The following is a 23,474-nucleotide window of genomic DNA, read 5'->3' as shown; positions in this document are numbered from 1 at the left end:
CGATGCACGATTGATGGTATTAAGGGAGCAATGCACTATTGATGGTACTGAGAGATGCACTATTGATGGTACTGAGAGATGCACTATTGATGGTATTGAGGGAGTGATGCACTGTTGATGGTATTGAGGGAGTGATGCACTATTGATGGTCTTGAGGGAGCAATGCACTATTGATGGTACTGAGAGATGCACTATTGAGGGTAAGTTCATAACTTCATAAGTGACAGGAACAGAATTAGACCAGGCGGCCCATCAAGTCTACTCCGCCATTCAGTCATGGCTGATCTATCCCTCCCCCCCTAACCCCATTCTCCTGCCTTCTCCCCATAACCTCTGACACCCGTACTAATCAAGAATCTGTCAATCTCCGCCTTAAAAATATCCTTTGACGGCCTCCACAGCCGTCTGTGGCAATGAGTCCCACAGATTCACCACCCTCTGTGTGGAGAGATGCACTGTTGAGGGTAGTGAGGGGTGCGATGCACTGTGGAACCTTCACATCTCCACCAGTACAGGTTTAATCCTGGCCTCGAGCGCTGCCTTGTGAGGTTCCCACCTTCCCTCCACTACCCCGTGGGGTTCCGCCAGGTGCTCTGTATCAACGCTGATATTTTTAGATACCTGAGATCCCAAATGTTGAGATCGCTCAAGTTCGGCGCTCGAGATGTTGATTAGCAGTCATTAATTATTTCCAAGGCGCTTGTTGCCGACAAGTTTTCTGCGAGAAAACAAGCAAGTTTTGTAGACGGCCCGAGTGGGGCTTAAATGCCACAGGAGTCGGCAGCACACAGAGAACGGCGGAATGCCACTTCTCAAACACCTACTCAAGTCAAGTCAAGTTTATTTGTCACATACACACACAAGATGAGCAGTGAAATGAAAGTGGCAACGCCTGCGGATTGTGCTAAAACTACAAACTGCAACCCTTTCAGAGCACTCTGACCTACATGCCATCAGAATCTCCTCCCACATCCCATGGACATGTGGGACAGTGGGCGAGATGGCCACTATTAATTGTCCCTTTTGTGAGGGTGGCAGCAGCACTGGGGTGGGTAGATAGGGTCGGTTTCAGTTTAGCTTAGTTTGAAGATACAGCATGGAAACCGTGCAGGGAAGGAGCTGCAGTTGCTGGTGGAAATCAAAGATCGACGCAAGATGCTGGAGTAACTCAGCGGGACAGAGGTAACTCCGCATCTCTGGAGGGAAGGAATGGGCGACGTTTCGGGTCGAAACCAATTCTTCAGGCTGATGTCTGAATCAGTCCGAATGATGGATCAGTCTGGAGAAGGGTCTCGACCCGAAACGTCACCCATTCCTTCCCTCCAGAGATCACAATTCACACTAGTTCTACGTTATCCTACCGTCTCATCCATTCCTTCTACACCAGGGCCAATTTACAGAGGCCAATTAATTTTGAGAATGCATGTTTCAAATCTCTGCTGGCTTAGTTTAGTTTTGAGATACAGCACGGAAACAGGCCCTTCGGCCCACCAAGTCCACCAGCAATCCCCACACACTGGTACTGTCCTACACACTAGGGACAATTTACAATTTTTACACCAAAGCAAATTAACCTACGGACACTGGAGCACCCGGGAGCACCCGGGGAAAACTCCCATGGTCACGGGGAGAACGTACAAACTCCGTACAGACAGCACCCGTGGTTAGGATCGTACCCGGGTCTCCGGTGCTGTGAGGCAGTGACTCTGCCACTCAAACGGGGATGATGGGTGAATTAAGACAAAAACCCACATTGAGGGAGTGCAGCGTAGGTTCACGAGGTTAATTCCCGGGATGGTGGGACTGTCGTATGTTGAAGGACTGGAGCGTCTAGGCTTGTATACACTGGAATTTAGAAGGATGAGAGGGGATCTTATTGAAACATATAAGATTATTAAGGGATTGGACACGCTAGAGGCAGGAAACATGTTCCCGATGTCAGGGGAGTCCAGAACCAGGGGCCACAGTTTAAGAATAAGGGGTAGGCCATTTAGAACGGAGACGAGGAAAAACTTTTTCACTCAGAGAGTTTTAAATCTGTGGAATTCTCTGCCTCAGAAGGCAGTGGAGGCCAATTCTCTGGCTGCTTTCAAGAGAGAGTTAGATAGAGCTCTTAAAGGTAGCAGAGTCAGGGGATATGGGTAGAAGGCAGGAACGGGGTACTGATTGTGGATGACCAGCCATGATCATGGTGAATGGTGGTGCTGGCTCGAAGGGCCGAATGGCCTCCTCCTGCACCTATGGTCTATGGCCTATTGTCTTTGAGATGTGGGAGGAAACCGGAGCATCCGGAGGAAACAGGAGAACGTGCAAACTCCACACGGACAGCACCCGATGTCAGGATCGAACCCCGGGTCTCTCTGGTGCTCTGAGGCAGCAGCAGCTCTACTCGCTGCGCCACTGGGCCGCTCATGGTCATGGTGGGTGGATTTTCAAAGCTGAGGTAGGTGGCGCAAGGACAGTCTCAGGGTTTGACCGAGAAAAATGACAGGCTGGGTAAAATGCAAGAGCTGGTTGCTTGGGGAGCCGCACGAGACACACGGTTGAAAGCCGTACAAAAATCAATGACAGCAAATGTAAGTGGATTTCCCTCCAGCTTTGTGTGCCTCCGTTATGTGTGAAGTTGCACTTGTCACATGTACAGAATCCAATCTTTTCTTCTACATTACTCTGAAGGTCCCCAAAGCAATCAATATAAGTGCCAAGACAAGCTTCAGACTAACTTTATTGCCTTTGATGTGGACAAGGGCCTTTGTTAGATTCACGCTTCCGAGATCGTCTTCCTTCCAGACAGAAATACAGAATAATGGAGCGGAATTAAGGCTGCCTGGTTTTAAAAAATATATAAAGTGGTGTTTTGTAACCTGTTTAATTTCAGTGCCTACATCCTCTGCTACAATAGTGAACGCCTTCTTTTAGTCAGAGGGTGGTGAATCTGTGGAATTCACTGCCACAGAAGGCTGTGGAGACCAAGTCAATGGATATAATTTTAGGGCAGAGATAGATAGATTCGTGGTTAGTGCGGTTGTCAGGGGTTATGTGGCGAAGGCAGGAGAATGGGGTTGAGATAGATCAGCCGTGAATGGAATGGTGGAGTAGACTTGATGGGCCGAATGGCCCAATCCTACTGCTAGAACTTATGAACATGACAATAAATCAAAATCAACACCAATCTATGAACTCTTACAAATCTACTGATCTTCACGATCAGTGTTTTGAGCTTCAGAACATAGAACGCAGTCAGTACAGCACAAGAACAGGGACGGCGCGGTGGCGCAGCGGTGGAGTTGCTGCCTTACAGCGCTTGCAGCGCCGGAGACCCGGGTTCGATCCCGACTACGGGCGCTGTCTGTATGGAGCTTCTACGTTCTCCCCGTGACCTGCCTGGGTTTTCTCCGAGATCTTCGGTTTCCTCCCACACTCCAAAGGCGTACCGGTATGTAGGTTAATTGGCTTGGTAAATGTAGAAATTGTCCCTAGTGGGTGTAGGATACTGTTAATAGACAATAGACAATAGGTGCAGGAGTAGGCCATTCAGCCCTTCGAGCCAGCACCGCCATTCAATGCGATCATGGCTGATCACTCTCAATCAGTACCCCGTTCCTGCCTTCTCCCCATACCCCTTCACTCCGCTATCCTTAAGAGCTCTATCCAGCTCTCTCTTGAAAGCATCCAACGAACTGGCCTCCACTGCCTTCTGAGGCAGAGAATTCCACACCTTCACCACTCTCTGACTGAAAAAGTTCTTCCTCATCTCCGTTCTAAATGGCCTACCCCTTATTCTTAAACTGTGGCCCCTTGTTCTGGACTCCCCCAACATTGGGAACATGTTTCCTGCCTCTAATGTGTCCAATCCCCTAATTATCTTATATGTTTCAATAAGATCCCCTCTCATCCTTCTAATGTGGTGGATCGCTGGGCGGGGCGGACTCAGTGGGCCTGAATGGGCCTATTTCCGCACCGTATCTCTAAACTAAACTGAACTAAACAGGCCCTTCGGCCCACAATGATTGTGCAGAACATAATGCCAAGGACATTGCTTATCTGCCTGCATATAATCCATATCCCTCCATTCACACATAATCCATATCCCTCCACTCCCTGCATATTCATATGCCTATCCAAAACGCCACTATCCTACCTGCCTCAACCACCACCCCCGACAGGCCCTCGCCGTTCTATATATCTAGAACGTGGCCCGCACATCTCCTTTAAACTTTGCCCTATCACCTAGAAGCTCTGCCCTTTATTATTTGATGTTTCCATCCTGGGGGAGAAGGATTTGAGCGTCTATGCTTCCTCTCAGAGTTATTATCCCCCGTCAAGTCAAGTTTATTTGTCACATACACAGACACGATGTGCAGTGAAATGAAAGTGGCAATGCCTGCGGGTTGTGCACAAAAAAGAATTACAGTTACAGCATATAAATAAAGTTAATAAGTTACTATAGTGTAGACAAAAATTTAGTCTCTGGAGTTATAAAAGTTGACAGTCCTGATGGCCTGTGGGAAGAAACTCCGTCTCATCCTCTCCGTTTTTACAGCGTGACAGCGGAGGCGTTTGCCTGACCGTAGCAGCTGGAACAGTCCGTTACTGGGGTGGTAGGGGTCCCTCATAATCTTGCTTGCTCTGGATCTGCACCTCCTGATGTATAGGTCCTGCAGGGGGGCGAGTGTAGTTCCCATGGTGCGTTCTGCCGAACGCACTACTCTCTGCAGGGCCATCCTGTCCTGGGCAGAGCTGTTCCCAAACCAGACTGTAATGTTGCCAGATAGGATGCTCTCTACAGCCCCAGAGTAGAAGCAATGAAGGATCCTCAGAGACACTCTGAATTTCCTCAGCTGTCTAAGGTGGTAAAGGCGCTGCTTTGCCTTACCCACCAGTGCGGCAATGTGCGTTGCCCATGTCAGATCCTCTGTGATGCGGACTCCCAAGTATTTAAAGCTGCTCACCCTATCCACAGTAGACACATTTATCTCCAGTGGCGTGTACGTCCTTGGATGTTTAGCCCTTCTACAGTCCACAATCAGCTCCTTCGTTTTAGTGACATTCATCCCTACTCATTGACGTGGAGTCAAACAGTACATAAACAGGCCATTCAGCCCACCACATCCGTGCGGACCTTGGCCCACCCATCATACTGGCACATGACGTAAGCCAGTATGTGGCCATGTTACTGACCATTTTGGCGCACACTCCCGTGGTCTCTCCAGAGGTCGATGCAGTTATATCTTGAGAAGAGACGTGCAGGAAGGAACTTTTTCTTTCGTATGTCAAGTACAACAATCGAAAGTGGCAACTGGTGCTTCAGGGTACCGTAGTTGACGCTTTGCTGCAAACTTCGCCAGTTCCGTAGAACTCCCCAGGGTGGATGTCGAGGACGCAAAGCGTCTCCCACCCCAGGAAGGAACTGCAGATGCTGGTTTAAACTGCAGATGGACACAAAATGCTGGAGTAACTCGGCTGGACAGGCAGCGTCTCTGGAGAGAAGGAATGGGTGACATTTTGGGTCGAGACCCTTCTTCAGTCCTGATCCGACCCGAAACGCCACCCGTTCCTTCTCTCCAGAGACGCTGCCTGTCCCCCTGAGTGGCTCCAGCATTTTGTGTCTATCTCGAGAAGAGATGATGTGAAGCACAAAGTCCTTTATTTCACACGTGTGTGAAAAGTCGTAAACAATTATGCTCAATTTGAGCAGTTTCAATTACCTTTAGATAATGCTATAAAATAAGGAAAGTGACATCTGACCCATGATTGGATTGCATTACCTAATGCAAATAATGTCATTACAGCACAGAATGATCGCTGTTACGGCGAGAGAAGAAGATCGATAACATATACAAAATGAGCAGGGCTGGATAGGGCAGACACTGTGGTGATGTTTACCAACATCTGAAACCAGGAATCGCAGTCTCAAAGTCAGAGTTAGTCATTCAGGACAAAGAAAAGAAGACATTTCTTCAGATGGTGAATCTTTGGCATTCTCGACCGAAGGGGGCTGTGGAGCTCTGATGTTCAGAGGCGCTCAAAACAGAGAGTGGATTTTAAGGGAATCAGGAGCAAAGCGGGTTAGGGAAGGAAAGTGCCGATGAGGTGAATGAATGAATCAATCAATCAATCAATTAATTAACCAATTAATGAATGTATGATGAATGAATGAATCAATCAAATAATTAAACAATTAATTAATTAATGTATGAATGAATCAATCAATCAATCAAGTAATTAATCAATTAATGTATGAATGAATGAATGAATCAATGAATCAATCGATCAATTAATTAATCAATTAATTAATTAATGTATGAAGGAATGAATCAATCAATCAATTAATTAATCAATCAATCAATCAATGTATGTATGAATGAATCAATCAATCAATCAATCAATGAATCAATCAATCAATCAATGAATCAATCAACCAATTGATTAATTAATCAATTCATGAATGAATGAATGAATGAATGAATGAATGAATGAATGAATGAATGAATGAATGAATGAATGAGTGAATGAATGAATGAATGAATGAGTGAATGAATGAATGAATGAATGAATGAATGAATGAATGAATGAATGAATACTTTATTATCACATGCAACATGTCACAGTGAAATTCTTTGTTTTGTGTACCAAACACAAAGTATGCAAAAAGCCGCCACATACAGGGTGCTGACAAAGTCACAAAATGTACGAAGGAACTGCAGATGCTGGTTTATGCCAAAGATAGACACAAAATGCTGGAGTAACTCAGCGGGTCAGGCAGCATCTCAGGAGAAAAGGAATACGTAACGTTTTGGGTCAGGCGCCTTCTTCAGACTGACGTCTCAGGTTGCGACCAAAGTGTTGATTGCAGTTCCAATGGTCCCTCTTCGTTCTCGGTGCCCCCCCCCCCCCCCCCCACCCCCTTTAAGCTGGGTCCCTCTTTGTTCTCTTGGCGGAGGGTCCTCGACCGACCTCCGTTACCCACTGCAGGTCGGTCCGATCAATGTCTTATTCAGTTTTGATAAATAAGTCATACAGCATGGAAACATGCACTCTGGCCCGACAGGGTTATATCTTTAGAGATACAGCGTGGAAATAGCTTGGTCCATAGAGTCCATGCCGACCAGCGATCCCCGTACACTAACACTATCCTACGTACACCAATTTTACCAAGCCATTTAGCCTACAAACCCGAACGTCTTTGGAGTGTGGGAGGAAATTGGAGCACCCAGAGAAAACCCACGCAGGTCACGGGGAGAGCGTACAAACTCCCGTGGTCAGGATCAAACCCGGATCTCAGGCGCTGTCAAGTCAAGTCAAGTCAATTTATTTGTATAGCACATTTAAAAACAACCCATGTTGACCAAAGTGCTGCACATCTGACTAGGAAAAAAAAAAGAAACATACAGTGGCAGGCAGCCAAACACAACGGCGCGGCCATCTTGAACAAAATGTTAATTCAATCACCCACAGTCCAACAATAAAAGCACTAAACAGGCACCCAAATTACCCAACCCCAAAAACCCCAAAACACAGTCCAACAATAGAAGCATTAAATAGGCATTCAAATCACACACCCTAAAACCCCCCAGGGTAAGGCAGCAACTCTACCGCTGCGCCACCGTGCTGCCTTTTTGATTATTAAAGTTAATCTTCTTGCAATTAGTTTAGTTTTATTGTTTAACTTTACTTCAGTTTTATTTTAACTGTTCTCAAATAGCTTGTATTTCTTCTAACTTCGTGAACCGCATTCAGTGCTCACAATGTGGTCCAAAGGCAAACCAGTGACCATTTTGCAGAACACCTTTGATCAGCCAGCAAGGCGAGCAGTTAAATACATTTCTGTCAAAAGCCCTAGGGAACCGGGATTGAACTATTTAACCCAGCCCCAGGGCTTCTGCTTTGTGGTTTCAGTTCAATGCTTGGCTGGTTTTGAAGCTGAAAATAAAGAGTATATTTCTCATCACATTAAGGCTTCATTAACAATCCGATGATGTTGGCCATCTCCAGGACACTGCAAATGGCTAATAATCTCAGTTATTTGACACAAAAGCAGAAACGTTCAAAAGGACTGGAGAAGCTAGATGCAGGAAAAATGTCCCCAATGTTGGGGGAGTCCAGAACTAGGGGCCACACAGTCTAAGAATAATGGGGAGGCCATTTAAAACTGAGGTGAGAAGAAACTTTTTCACCCAGAGAGTTGTGAATTTGTGGAATTTTCTGCCTTAGAAGGCAGTGGAGGCCAATTCACTGGATGAATTTAAAAGAGAGTTAGATAGAGCTCTAGGGGCTAGCTAAATACTAAAACGCTCGTTTGTTTGTTTGTTTGTTTGTTCCTGAACTACAGCCGAAATGGAACACGCAAGCGCGACAGTTTTAGGCCCACCTTACTAACCGTCGTCCCTTTGGTGCTAATGGAAGAAGTTTCATTGAAATCGGTGTTATATTTTTAAAGTTATTCACATGTTAAAGTTTAAATCTGTCTCCTAGGGAGGGAGGGAGTGGAGGGAGGGGGAGGGGAGGGGGGTTGAGGGAGATAGAGTGGGGGGAAGGGGAAGGGGAAGGGGAAGGGGAGAAGGGAAGGGAGGAAGGGGAGGGAGGGGAGGGGGGTCGAGGGAGGGGAGGAGGGAGGGGGAGGGAGGAGGAGGGGGGAGGGAGGAGGGGAGGAGGGGAGGGGGAATAGGGGGGGAAAGTTTTTCCTCATCTCAGTTCTAAATGGCCTACCCCTTATTCTTAAACTGTGGCCCCTTGTTCTGGACTCCCCCAACATTGGGAACATGTTTCCTGCCTCTAACGTGTCCAACCCCTCAATAATCTTATACATTTCAATAAGATCTCCTCTCATCCTTCTAAATTCCAGTGTATACAAGCCTCGTCGCTCCAGTCTTTCAACATATGACAGTCCCGCCATTCCGGGAATTAACCTAGTAAACCTACGCTGCACGCCCTAATAAGCAGGTTTCTACACATCTCTCTCTGCTTCCATCGGGAACCCAAAATCAGCAATCCAAAACAGGCCATTCACCGCAATGAGTCCATTTTGCACTTTAGGTTCCACCTGAGGCACCTTCCTAACGCATCAAATAAGTGGAACCGAATCAACATATGATCAGTCTGAAGAAGGTTCACAACCCGAAACGTCGTCCATTCCTTCTCTCCAGGGATGCTGCCTGTCCCGCTGAGTTACTCCAGTATTTTGTGCCTTTCTTCGATTTAAACCGGCATCTGCAGTTCTTTCCAACACAAGTGGAGCCACATGTTGCCCACGGAAGATGGGCACAAAATGCTGGAGTCATACATCGTGCCTTCTTAGGAGATGGCTTACGGAACGAACAGAGAAGGAGGGGGGAAGGGGGGGGCGGGGGCGGGGGAGGGGGCGATGGAAAATGGAAGCTGGACATGATGACGGTGGATGCTAACAACAGATTGCATCCTATCAAATATCAAAGTGCCCCAGCTACCAATTGTTCACAAGCCAGTGCTGTCAGTATCTCTGCACTTACCCGATGTTCGAGATAACAAAACCGACAGAAAAATCCCCTCGTAAAAGCTGTCATTTGCAGATTCAGGTGAATGGAGCGTTGCAAGGCACATAATAGAGGTTGGCACCTCTACAGGGATATGGGGAAGACAAAAGAAATCCGTGATGCATTTTCCACTTTGAAATCACTCCTTCCTATTCACTGAGGCCTTGCACCTCTTTTTATTAGAAGGGCTATTTTAGGAGAGCTATTTTATTAGGAGAGCTATTTTATTACCATTTCGCGATCATGTGCAATAAGTGAAAGGCGTCTCGAGAGCTGGTAAAAGATGTTGCTTGTGTGTCGGCACTGTTTCCTTGGGGGTGTGTACTCCATCATCTACATGCTCTGTGACCCGGGTAAGGAGCTGCACTCCATGCCACTATTGCTGGCTAGATGAGACCGTGTTCCACGTATATATATATATATTCACAAAATGCTGGAGTAACTCAGCAGGTCAGGCAGCATCTCGGGAGAGAAGGAATGGGTGACCCTTCTTCTGACTGATGTCAGGGGGGGGGGCGGGACAAAGGGAGGATATAGGTGGAGACAGGAAGACAGCGGGAGATCTGGGAAGGAGGAGGGGAAGGGAGGGACAGAGGAACTATCTAAAGTTGGAGTCGTCGATGTTCATACCACTGGGCTGCAAACTGCCCAGCCGAAATATGAGGTGCTGTTCGCTGAACACCTGCGCTCGGTCCGCGTTAACCAAACTGATCTCCCGGTGGCCGAGCACTTCAACTACCCCTCCCATTCCCAGTCTGACCTTTCTGTCATGGGCCTCCTCCAGTGCCATAGTGAGGCCCACCGGAAATTGGAGGAACAGCACCTCATATTTCGCCTGGGCAGCTTGCAGCCCAGTGGTATGAACATCGACTTCTCCAACTTTAGATAGTTCCTCTGTCCCCCCCTTCCCAGTTCTCCCTCTATCTTCCTGTCTCCACCTATATCCTTCCTTTGCCCCGCCCCCCTGACATCAGTCTGAAGAAGGGTCTCGACCCGAAACATCACCCATTCCTTCTCTCCCGAGATGCTGCCTGACCTGCTGAGTTACTCCAGCATTTTGTGAATAAATCGATTTGTACCAGCATCTGCAGTTATTTTCTTATATTATATATATATATACATGGAGTGTGTGTGGTTGCAGCCCCTGTTCCAATACCTAAAGGGCCTGCTCCTTGCGTTCAGGCTGCACCTCACACCCACCACCCTTATCTTTGGACACCCTGTGCGTAGGGGAGAGGGTGGGGGGGGGGGGGGGGGTGGGCGGTGATGTCCTGGGTTGGGTTTGCTCCTGGGCCTGGCCAAGTTGGCCATCCGCGAGTCACGGCGCCGGGCGGAAGAGGGCTCTGCCCGAGCCGGCTGCCTACCCCCTATTCTGGGGTTACGTCCATGCCTGGGTGGCACTTGAGAGGGACTACGTGCTGTCCAAGGGAGCCCTGGGGGGGTTTCCGGGACCGCTGGGCACCGGTGTGGGGGGGGGGGGGGTGCAATGCATCCTTAATAAGGATGGGGAAATAGTTATTTAAGAAAGGTAGACGCAAAATGCTGGAGTAACTCAGCGGGTCAGGCAGCATCTCGGGAGAGAAGGAAAGGGTGATGTTTCGGGTCAAGACCCTTCTGCAGTCGACCCGAAACGTCACCCATTCCTTCTCTCCCGAGATGCTGCCTGACCCGATGGTGGAGAGGTCACTTTGTGTAATGGACTGGGCAGTGTCCACCACTCTCTGCGATCTCCTTCATTTCTGAACATTGGAATTGGCACATTAAAGAGTCTCAACTGAAAAGTCATCTGTTCGTTCCTTCTGCAGATGCTGCCTGACCAGCTGAGTTCCTCCAGCACTTTGTGTTTTCTTCAAGGTTAGAGAGTCGGCAGTTTCTCGTGACTCGCTGATCTCCATTCTTTGCTGTGCTGCAAGTGAGCATTGATGAAGTTCTGTGAATCTTCTGTACCACGAGCTTCAATGGTGAGGCACCAAACGCTGGAGTAACTCGGCAGGTCAGGCAGCACCTCTGGAGAAAAGGACAAGGTGACGTTTCGGGTCGAGACCCTTCTTCAGACTGAGAGTCAGGGGAGAGGGAAACGAGAGACATAAGGTCCCCAGAGATGCTGCCTGAACCGCTGAGTTACTCAAAGCATTTTGTGTCTGTCTTCGGTGTAAAGCAGCATCTGCAATCCCTTCCCACACATGAAACTTCAATGGGATCGGCTTTGGGATCAGTCACTCCTGCCACAGAACCCAGCTTCTCCCAAGAGTTGAGCTTCTAAGAGCTAGCTGCAAAGAAAGTAATCCTGTACGCGCTGTAAACTAAGCTGTGTGGTTTACAAATACAATGGATATTTCTAATACTTCCAAATAAATCCAGGCTGTGGCTTAGCCTTGGCAAGTTGCACTCCGAATGTTACCTTCCAAGCGAATTATCAGGAAACATGATAAATGACCAACTAACATACGATGATTGTGTGCAGTTCTGTTTAATTGTGTGCAGTTCTGCTGCCCTCACTGTGGGCAGATAGTTTTGCTGGAGAGAAGATTCCCGGGAGTTGCCTGGATTCCCCCCATCTCCGCCCCTGCCCCACGCTAGTCATCCTACTTGTTTCACCGGCCCATCGTGGGCTCTTTGGCTGTCGGTGCCAGCTGCGGTTTGTTCTGTACCTTTTCATACCTCGATCTTCCCTCTCCCTGGCTCTCAGTCGGAAGAAGGGTCTTGGCCTGAAACTTTATCTATTCCTTTTCGTCAGAGATGCTGCCTGGTGGCGGCACATTGCACGGCGGTAGAGTTGCCGCCTGACAACGCCAGAGATCCGGGTTCGATCCCGACCACGGGCGCTGTCTGTACGGAGTTTCCACGTTCTCCCTGTGACCCGCGTGGGTTTTCTCCGAGATCTTCGGTTTCCTCCCACACTCCAAAGACGTGCAGGTTTGTAGGTTAATTGGCTTGGTATGAATGTAAATTGCCCCCAGGGCAGTGTTAGCTGGCCAGTGTGGACTCGGTGGGCTGTAGGCCCACATATTTCCACACATAGAGTGATACAGTGTGGAAACAGGCCCTTGGGCCCAACCCGCTCACACCGGCCAACAATGTCCCAGCTACACTAGTCTCACTTGCCTGCGCTTGGTCCATATCCCTCCAAACCTGTCCTATCCATGTACCTGCATCTGCAGTTCCTTCCTGCACAGTCCCTCCTGTGACTTTTGTGCCTGTTTTTACTGGCTAATTAATCAGTGTCAGCAGGGTATTTATTCACAAAATGCTGGAGTAACTCAGCAGGTCAGGCAGTATCTCAGGAGAGAAGGAATGGGTGACGTTTCGGGTCGAGACCGCTTCTTCAGACCCGAAACGTCACCCATTCCTTCTCTCCTGAGATGCTGCCTGACCTGCTGAGTTACTCCAGCATTTTGTGAATATATACCTTCGATTTGTACCAGCATCTGCAGTTATTTTCTTACAGTGTCAGCAGGGTAGCACTTGGAGCATTGAATCACTGAACGATGCAGTGCAGAAGAAGGCCTTTCAGCCCATTATCCTGGTGCTGGTTCTCTGAAAGAACCATGTTTCCCTGAGAATCCTACAATGTTCCCTCTTCAAGTATATGGTTTCTTTATTGTCCTGCGTACCCAGTGGACAGTGAAAGACATGTTTTGCTTACAGTTCAGCAAGACTATCCCCTCACGTAAGCACCATCCCCCGGTTGGTACAGAATGTACAGAGCAGCCCACTGACCCATCTCCAAGAGGCGCCATTTGGCCACCTGTCTAACTTTTTTCATCATCAAAGTCACAGAGTCATAGAGTGATACAGTATGGAAACAGGCCCTTCAGCCCAACTTGCCCACATTGACCAACATGTCCCAGCTACACTAGTCCCACCTGCCTGCGCTTGGTCCATATCCCTCCAAACCTGTCCTATCCATGTACCTGTCTAACTGTTTCTTAAACGTCGGGGTAGTCCCAGCCTCAACTACCTCCTCTGGCATACCTCATTGTTCCATAAACCACCCCCCCCCCCCAACCTTTGTGTGAAAATGTTACCCCTCAGATTGCTCTTACCCCCTCGGTTACCCCTCAGATTGCTGTTACCCCCTCAGTTACCCCTCAGATTGCTGTTACCCCCCTCACTTTACCCCTCAGATTGCTGTTACCCCCTCAGTTTACCCCTCAGATTGCTGTTACCCCCTCAGTTACCCCTCAGATTGCTGTTACCCCCCTCACTTTACCCCTCAGATTGCTATTACCCCCTCAGTTACCCCTCAGATTGCTGTTACCCCCCTCACTTTACCCCTCAGATTGCTGTTACCCCCTCAGTTACCCCTCAGATTGCTGTTACCCCCTCAGGTTACCCCTCAGATTGCTGTTACCCCCTCAGTTACCCCTCAGATTGCTGTTACCCCCTCAGTTTACCCCTCAGATTGCTGTTACCCCCTCAGTTTACCCCTCAGATTGCTGTTACCCCCTCACTTTACCCCTCAGATTGCTGTTACCCCCCTCACTTTACCCCTCAGATTGCTGTTACCCCCTCAGTTACCCCTCAGATTGCTGTTACCCCCCTCACTTTACCCCTCAGATTGCTGTTACCCCCCTCAGTTACCCCTCAGATTGCTGTCACCCGTCAGATTCCCTCCGGTTCCTTCATTTGCCTGTAAAAGGTTCTTATGAACCTTTGGATTAGCTTTGGAGAAGGGAAGCAGAAAAAGCATGTCCGTGATGCTTCAGAATACGAATCCCACCCAGGATAGAGCTGGAGTCCGTTTGCTAGGCCGCTCGCACTGGTCGGATGTTGCTACCCATCGGAAACCAGGCCCATACCCACAACTCTACAGTCGGTGTCGGCCATCCAGGAGGCAGAGATGGGAGGATAATAAGCATTCACAGCATCAATGACATCTCCGTGGCAACAGCAGTAAATACCGGCGGATGTCGCCATAGCATTGCACCATAACAGTGAGCTCTGAGTGGAAGCCTAATTGCTAGTTGGCAAGGCTTCCTAGTTTTGAAGAGCTTGCAAGGATCAGTCACCACGATAGCTGCACCCAAAATACACCCTCCAATGGAAAGGTACTCTCTCCCAAATTTTCGCTGTTCTAAGGTCATAAGGCCATATGTGATAGGAGCAGAATTAGGCCATTCGGCCCATCATGTGTACTCCGCTATTCAATCATGGCTGATCTATCTCTCCCTCCTCACTCCTTTCTCCTGCCTTCTCCCCAAAACCCCTGACATCCATACAATCAAGGATCTATCTATCTCTGCATTAAAAATATCCACTGAATATCCCCTCATTCAAATGAGCCATCCGACCAACAACTAGAGAGCAGTCCCGAACTACCATCGACCTCGTTGGAGTCTCCCGGACCATCATTGATCGTACGGTACTGGCTTTATCTTGCACTAACTGTTATCCACGTTATTCCCCTTATCACGTATCTGTACACTGGGGACGGCTCGACTGTAATCATGTATTCCCTTTCCGCTGATTGGTTAGCACGCAACAAGTAGCTTTTCACTGTACCTCGGTGCAAGTGGCAATAAACTGATGACTAACTAACTTACCAAATTATAATTCCAACCGGATTCAAAGAAAGACTCGCTTTTCTACCATGCCCTTTGCGATCCTTGCAAAGGACGGCACGGTGGCGCAGCGGTAGAGTTGCTGCCCCTCGGCCCCAGAGACCCGGGTTCGATCCCGACTACGGGTGCTGTCTGTGCGGAGTTTGTACGTTCTCCCCGTGACCGCGTGGGTTTTCCCCAGGTACTCCATCACGCTTCATCCTATAATCCAAAGATGTGCTGGTTCACAAGTTAGTTGGATTTGGTAAAATTGCACGTTGTTCCTAGTGTGTAGGATGGTGCTAGTGTATGTGGCGATCGATGGTCGGCACGGACTCGGTGGGCCGAAGGGCCTGTTTTCGCGCTGTATCTTTAAGGTAAAGTCCAAAAAATCCTTTGGAAGTCTGGAAAAGATGGCAGCCAGGCTGGGGCATGGCAGGGGCCCCAATATCAGTTTGAGCCCTAGATCTTTTCATGAGCTTTTAGGGATGGCCAATAAATGCTGGCCTAGCTTGCCCACAATCCTAGAAGAAGATCTTAAAACAATGCAGTTTCATAAAGACAGATAATCCATTAGAGACAATAGCTAAGGGAGAAATGGTGCCAGCAGACCAGAAATAATGCTCGCTCCACGTTTTTGAAAGAGTTTCAATGAGATACTTTGACAGGCACAGTGTAATACATAAACCAATAGGTAGCCCCATTGCCAATGCAGCATCTCCTCTGTACCGCAATAGGGCATCAGATTAGGTAGTTGTGCTACAATCTCCGAAATGGACTTAACCTACAACTTTCTTACCTGTTGACTGTAAACACATACAGTAGCAACGATTCAGGATTTCGGTGTGAATACTGCAAAGATAGACACAAAAAAAGCTGGAGCAACTCAGCGGGACAGGCAGCATCTCTGGAGAGAAGGAATGAGTGACGGTTTCGGGTCGAGAGCCTTCTTCAGACTGGAGTCAAGGGAGAGGGAAACGAGAGATGTGAAGAGAGTTCCCTTTGCCATGCGTCTCTGTCTGTGGAAGGGTCTCGGCCCGAAACGTCACCCATTCCTTCTCTCCAGAGTTGCTGCCTGTCCCGCTGAGTTTTGTGTTGAAACCAGCATCTGCAGTTCCTTCCTACACACTAACACGGCAAAGGTTTCACTTCGAATCTGCACAGTCAACGTCTTTGCCACAACTTGCTCAGAGCCCAATCGTAGACATTTGGCGGCTCGCTCACCTCAGTTTTGCTGACAGGTATTCGGTCAATTCCTTTGGTTATGGAGGCCCAGGATCTGCCAGTGACCATGCAGGCGAAGAGTGGATACAGCTCGGCCGCTCCCAGCCGCCGGCTGTACTTCTCGATGGCCTTCCTGTCGGTCTGAATCAGGGCGTACCACAGGCGGCAATAGTCAAGGCGAAACTCCTCCGTCAGAGTCTGTGTGGAACCGAGAATAAAAAGAAAGCTCGTAAGTTCACAAGTTCTATTTCAGAGATACAGCGCGAAAGCAGGCCCTTCGGCCCACCGGGTCCGTGTCGACCAGCGATCCCCGCACACTAACACCATCCTACACACACGAGGGACAATTTTTACATTTACCAAGTCAATTAACCTACATACCTGTACGTCTTTGGAGTGTGGGAGGAAACCGAAGATCTCGGAGAAAACCCACGCAGGTCACGGAGAGAACGTACAAACTCCGTGCAGACAGCGCCCGTAGTCGGGATCGAACCTGGGTCTCCGGCGCTGCTAGCACTGTAAGGCAGCAACTCTACCGCTGCCCCACCGTGACCGCCCTAGGCGCATTCTAGGAGCAGAATGAGGCCATTTGGCCCATCAATTCTACACCGCGGAACAGCCAGCATCTCTGGAAAATCTCAGTCTTCATAAAGTCTTAGTTTTCATAAGTTGGAGGAGCAGCATTAGGCTATTTGGCCATCAAGTCTACTCCGCCATTCAACCATGGCTGATCTATCTCTCCCTCTCAACTCCATTCGCCAGCCTTATCCCCTAACGGCAGCGGCTCGCTAGCGTTCTTTTCGTCTTTTTTCCTTTTTTTTTTGTTGTGTGTCGGTGTTGGGATGGTTTTTGTATTTTTTTTGGTTGTGTATGTGTGGGGGGTGGTGGTGTGGGTGGGGGGTGGCGGGGGAAACTTTTCTCTTCCTCACGGCGCGGGGTGCGGCTCGGCTGCGGGGCCTAACATCGCCCGGTGCGGCTCGGCCGCTGGACTTTACATCGCCCGGTGCGGCTTGGCCGCTGGACTTAACAGTGCCCGGTGCAGCTCGGCTGCGGGACTTTACATCGCTGGTGCGGCTCGACCACGGGACTTAGCTGCGCAAGGCTTGGTCGCGGGGCCTTCCATCGCCCGGCTCGGCCGCGAGACGTTTCAGCGCCCGGTGCGATTAGGCCGGGGGGACTTCCATGCCCTTGCGGGGACTGTGCGGGTCGGTCGGGGACGAGCTGTCTGTCCGTGGGCGTGGGGAAGAGAGTGGAAGTTTTGTTGCCTCCATCACAGTGAGGGGGTGTTTGGAGTCACTGTGGTGGACGTTTGTGTTGGGGCTATGTGTCTTGTGTTCTTTTTTTTTCTATGACTGCTATGTAGTTTCGTTCGGTACTTCGGTACCGAACGACAAATAAAGCTCTGTTATACTGTTATACTGTTATAATCAAGAACCTATCAATCCCCACATTGACAATATCCATAAAATTGACACAAAATGCTGGAGTAACTCAGCGGGGACAGGCAGTGTCTCTGGAGAGAAGGAATGGGTGGCGTTTCGGGTCGAGACCCTTCATTAGACTGAGAGTCGGGGAAGAGGGAGTCTAGAGGTAGGGAAGGGTAAGGTGTGAAAACAACAGAACAAAGCAGATGTGGATAAGGAAATGCAGAACGGTTCATTGTTGGCTGAAGGGAAGGTGACAATGAGGCACACTATCAGTAATATTTAATCATGAGGACAGGACGAGTCGGAGAACGAGGATGAGGGAGGGACGGAGAGGGAGGGAAAAGAAGGGTTACTTCAAGTTGGAGAAATCAATATTCATACCACTGAGTCATAGGCAGTCTAGGCGAAACATTCCAAGATGGCGCCCAGCCTAGGCGACCATTTGCCCGCCAGCCACAGAAGCAGATCTACAAATTCATGTTACATTCGCTCCACACTCTTAAATCTCTATTCCTGCAGCAACATTTATTCCCTTAACGTGTATCCGTACACTGTAAATGGCTCGATTGTAATTATGTGTTATCTTTCTGCCGCCCTGGATAGCAAGCAACAAAAGCTTTTCACTGTTCCTCGGTACACATGACAGTAAACTAAACTGCTCCTCCAAAACACAGAAACATAGAAAATAGGTGCAGGAGTAGGCCATTCGGCCCAGGAACTGCAGATGCTGGTTTAAACCGAAGATAGACACAAAATGCTGGAGTAACTCAGCGGGACAGGCAGCGCCTGTGTGGAGAAGGAATGGGTGACATTTCGGGTCGAGAACCTTCTTCCTCCGATTTGCGTTTTTTAAAATATCCATTGTTCCCACACAGCATCTCGGCTGCCAGGCCAGGTAGGGTTGCCAACTGTCCCGTATTAGCCGGGACATCCCGTATCTTGTGCTAAATTGTTTTGTCCCGTATGGGACAGCCCTTGTCCCATATTAGGCTCGGACGGTGCTGTAGGCCCTGACACTGTAGGCCCGGACACTATAGGCCCTGACACTGTAGGCCCCGACACTGTAGGCCCCGACACTGAAGGCCCCGACGCTGTCAGCCCGGACACTGTAGGCCCCGACACTATAGGCCCCGACAATGTAGGCCCCGACAATGTAGGCCCCGGTCACTTTAGGCCCCGACACTGTAGGCCCCAACACTGCAGGCCTTGACACTGTAGGCCCCGAGACTATAGGTCCCGACACGATAGGCCCCGACACTGTAGGCCCCGACACTGTAGGCCCCGACGCTGTAGGCCCCGACGCTGTAGGCCCGGACACTGTAGGCCCCGACGCTGTAGACCCGGACGCTGTAGACCCGGATGCTGTAGCCCGGGGGCCACTGCAATCCCTGACAGTGTAGACCCGGCACCGCCTAATGGAGGTTACGAAGCAACCCGCCTCCCGGCCCGGGCGGCCGCCATTGGTAGATTCCCGGAATGGCGGGACTGTCGTATGTTGAAAGACTGGAGCGACTAGGCTTGTATACACTGGAATTTAGAAGGATGAGAGGGGATCTTATTAAAACATGTAAGATTATTAACGGGTTTGACACGTTAGAGGCAGGAAACATGTTCCCAATGTTGGGGGAGTCCAGAACCAGGGGCCACAGTTTAAGAATAAGGGGTAGGCCATTTTAGAACGGAGATGAGGAAAAACTTTTTCAGTCAGAGAGTTGTGAATCTGTGGAATTCTCTGCCTCAGAAGGCAGTGGGGGCCAATTCTCTGAATGCATTCAAGAGAGAGCTGGATAGAGCTCTTAAGGATAGCGGAGTCAGGGGGTACGGGGAGAAGGCAGGAACGGGGTACTGATTGAGAATGATCAGCCATGATCACATTGAATGGTGGTGCTGGCTCGAAGGGCCGAATGGCCTACTCCTGCACCTATTGTCTATTGTCTATTGAGAGGGAGCACGTGGCCGATGACTGGGCGAGGTCACTTGGGGCGTGGGGCGGTGACGTCACCTTGTCCCGTAGTTGGGAGTGAGGAAGTTGGCAACCCTAAGGCCAGGGCTGGAGTAAAGGAGCGCCACTTTATTGGAAGGACCAGCATCCCAAGTCGTCCTTTGATTGTGATTGATTTGGCGAAGAATACGCAGCTTGCAAAGTGCCCAAAGCCCCCGGCACGGATTCTGAATACGGATAATGAAATTGCTGCCACTTTAAATCTGGTATCGCTATCCAAGCACTGATTGCCTGGTGGATAGGCTGTGACAGACCTGGAACCTTCCACAAGGATGGCCTGAGATACATATTTCAATCAGAAGCTCCTCTGACATTTGCAAAGGATACTAACGTACATACCGTACATGCACTCGGCCTGATGGCAAATACCTGCTGGACATTACTACTGGAGCTTTCTGGTCCCATAACCGTGACAGCAGAAGCCAACCTTGGCAATGATGCTGATTAAACAACATCTTCTATGAAGGCACACTGCTTCGTGGCAAATCTCGTTTCCCCTGAAGATAAATCTCTCTGCAATGGCTGCCTTAGCCTCTCCTGAAACAGTACCAGCGAACAAACAGCGCCTTGCCACTTGATGTCAATCTTGTCTCGCGGGTGGCTGGGCCACAAGGTCATGGGTTCAAGTCCCACTCCAGACATGATGTCTCCTGACACCTTAAGTCTTTTGAAAGAGATGTTAAACTAACAGCCTGTCCCCCTGGAGGCCAAAGGTCTTACGGCATCATTTTGGAAAACAGTGCCTGCATTTCATCTGGACATTGGCCAAGATTCATTCATCAACTTAATAAAATTAATATATGCGAGACCACATTAGCAAATGGTCACCTCAAACCTTATGGAGAACATACAGAGATGTTACCGAACATGAACCGCCTCCCATCTGCTGTGAATATTCCAATCTAGTACTTAGTGAGTTCATTCCTGGTGACGTCATCCACTGAGTGGTTCCACAAAGCTCACGTCCAGAAATTAGTGCCTGAGTTTGGCTTTACTTGATTGTCACGTGTGCCGAGGTACCGTGAAAAGCTTTTGTCGCGTGCCAACCAGTCAGCGGAAAGACAATACGTGGTTACAATCGAGCCGTCCGCAGTGTACAGGTACATGATAAAGGGAATAACGTTTAGTGCAAGATAAAGTCCAGTCAGGTTTGATCAAAGATATTCCGAGGGCCTCCAATGACAAAGATGGTAGCTCAGGACTGCTCTCGAGTTGTGGCAGGTTAGGGATAGTCAGCACAGTGGAGCAGCGGTAGAGTTGCTGCCTTTACTGTGCCAGAGACCCGATCTGACTACGGGTGCTGCCTGTAGGGGGTTTGTACGTTCTCCCCGTGACCGCGTGGGTTTTCTCCGGGTGCTCCGGGTTCCTCCCACATTGCAAAGACGTGCAGGTTTGTAGGTTAAGTGGCTTCGGTTAAAATGGTAAATTGTCCCTGGTGTGTAGGATAGTGCTCGGATAGTTCGCCCATTGCATTTGGAAGTCACCATCTTTCGACTTTGCACTTTAAAGATACAGCACGGAAACAGGCCCTTCGGCCCACCGAGTCTGCGCTGACCAGCGATCAGGGGTCACTTCCAAATGCAACGGTCGAACTTAACGGGGAAACGACTTACCTGCTGTTCACATGAGGGGAGATGTCGCTGGCAAGGTCAACATTTATTGTTATATAAGAAAATAACTGCAGATGCTGGTACAAATCGAAGGTATTTATTCACAAAATGCTGGAGTAACTCAGCAGGTCAGGCAGCATCTCAGGAGAGAAGGAATGGGTGACGTTTCGGGTCGAGATCCTTCTTCAGACTGAAGAAGGGTCTCGACCCGAAATGTCACCCATCCCTTCTCTCCTGAGATGCTGCCCGACCTGCTGAGTTACTCCAGCATTTTGTGAATAAATATCAACATTTATTGTTTTTGGCTCTGTACGTTAATAATTTGTTTATTGTCACGTGTACCGAGGTACAGTGAAAAAGGTTTTGTTGCGTGCTAACCAGCAAGTGGAAAAACAATACATGCTTACAATCGAGCCGTCCACAGTGGACAGATACATGACAAAGGGAATAACGTGAATAATTGTTTAGTGCAAGATAAAGTCCAGTAAAGTCCGATCAAAGGTAGTCCGAGGGTCTCCAATGAGGAAGGTAGTAGCTCTCTAGTTGTAATGACACTGGTTACGAGACAATCACTTACCAGGCTGCTATCAACATCTGAAGATCCAGTAAAAAAAATCACAATGCTCTTCATCGGAGTGCAGGCGGGCACAGCACCATTACAGTAGATGACCACGAGAAATTGCAGCAAGTTGTGGACACAGCCCAGACCATCACGCAAACCGGCCTCCCTTCCATTGACTCCATTTATACACCACGCTGAATCAAGGACGGGTCGCACCCTGGCCAACTCCCTCTTCTCTGCCTCAGAAGGCAGTGGAGGCCAATTCTCTGAATGCATTCAAGAGAGAGCTGGATAGAGCTCTTAATGATCGCGGAGTCAGTGGGTATGGGGAGAAGGCAGGAACGGGGTACTGATTGAGAATGATCAGCCATGATCACATTGAATGGTGGTGCTGGCTCGAAGGGCCGAATGGCCTCCTCCTGCACCTATTGTCTATTGGACATTGTCTATTCTCCCCTCTCCCATCAGCCAAAAGGCACATAAGTGTGAAAACGCACACCTCCAGATTCAGGGACAGTTGCTTCCCAGCTGTTATCAGGCAACTGAATCACCCTCCTGCAACCCATGTCGTGTATCTGTACACTGTGGGCGGCTCGATTGTAATCACATGTTGTCTTTCCGCTGGCTGGTTAGCACGCAACAAAAGCTGCTCACTGTACCTCGGTACACGTGACAATAAACTAAACTGAACTGAAAACAAAAGAGTGTTGGAAGGAACTGCAGATGCTGGTTTAAACCGAAGATAGACACACAATGCTGGAGTAACTCAGTGGGACAGGCAGCATCTCTGGAGAGACGGAATGGGTCATAGAGCCATAGAATGATACAGTGTGGAAACAGGCCCTTCGGCCCAACTCGCCCACACCGGCCAACAATGTCCCAGCTACCCGCGTCCCTCTTGCCTGCGCTTGGTCCATAACCCTCCAAACCTATCCTATCCATGTACCTGTCCAACTGTGTCTTAAACGACGGGATAGTCCCAGCCTCAACGACCACCTCTGGCAGCTTGTTTCATACACCCACCACCCTCTGTGTGAAAAGGTTACCCCTCAGATTCCTATTAAATCTTTTCCCCATCACCTTGATGGTCCTCGATTCCCCTACTCTGGGCAAAAGACTCTGTGCATCTACCCTCAGAAGAAGGGTCTCGACCTGAAGAAATATGAAGAAAGACTGGATAGACTCACCAGGGCCCGGTACAACTGTAGAAGGACCTCTTTGCTCCTATACTCAACTCCTCTTGTTATGAAGGCCAACATTCCATTGGCTTTCTTCACTGCCTGCTGTACCTGCATGCTTCCTTTCAGTGACTGGTGCACTAGGACACCCAGATCTCGTTGAACATCCCCTCTTCCTAACTTGACACCATTCAGATAATAATCTGCCTTTCTATTCTTACTTCCAAAGTGAATAACCTCACACTTATCTACATTAAACTGCATCTGCCATGTATCCGCCCACTCACACAACCTGTCCAAGTCACCCTGCAGCCTTATTGCATCTTCCTCACAACTCACACTACCCCCCAGCTTAGTATCATCTGCAAATTTGCTAATGGTACTTTTAATCCCTTCATCTAAGTCATTAATGTATA

At 49.1% G+C, this 23,474-nt stretch overlaps 1 protein-coding gene across 2 annotated transcripts in view; it reads right to left on the bottom strand.

The window, feature by feature from the left end:
* The window catches only part of adck1 (aarF domain containing kinase 1), a 415,946-nt gene that overhangs the window by 105,980 nt on the left and 286,492 nt on the right, over positions 1-23,474 (bottom strand). For both annotated transcript variants that reach the window (XM_078407231.1, XM_078407232.1), the window contains one exon: positions 16,280-16,477. In XM_078407231.1, coding sequence (XP_078263357.1) covers positions 16,280-16,477 — 198 coding nt within the window. The remainder of the gene's footprint in view (positions 1-16,279; positions 16,478-23,474) is intronic.

This window comes from Rhinoraja longicauda, chromosome 10 (genome assembly GCF_053455715.1).
Source record: "Rhinoraja longicauda isolate Sanriku21f chromosome 10, sRhiLon1.1, whole genome shotgun sequence".
Classification (NCBI taxonomy): Eukaryota; Metazoa; Chordata; class Chondrichthyes; order Rajiformes; family Arhynchobatidae; genus Rhinoraja; species Rhinoraja longicauda.
Note: the sequence above shows the minus strand (reverse complement) of the source record. Positions and strands in the feature narration are given on the sequence as shown.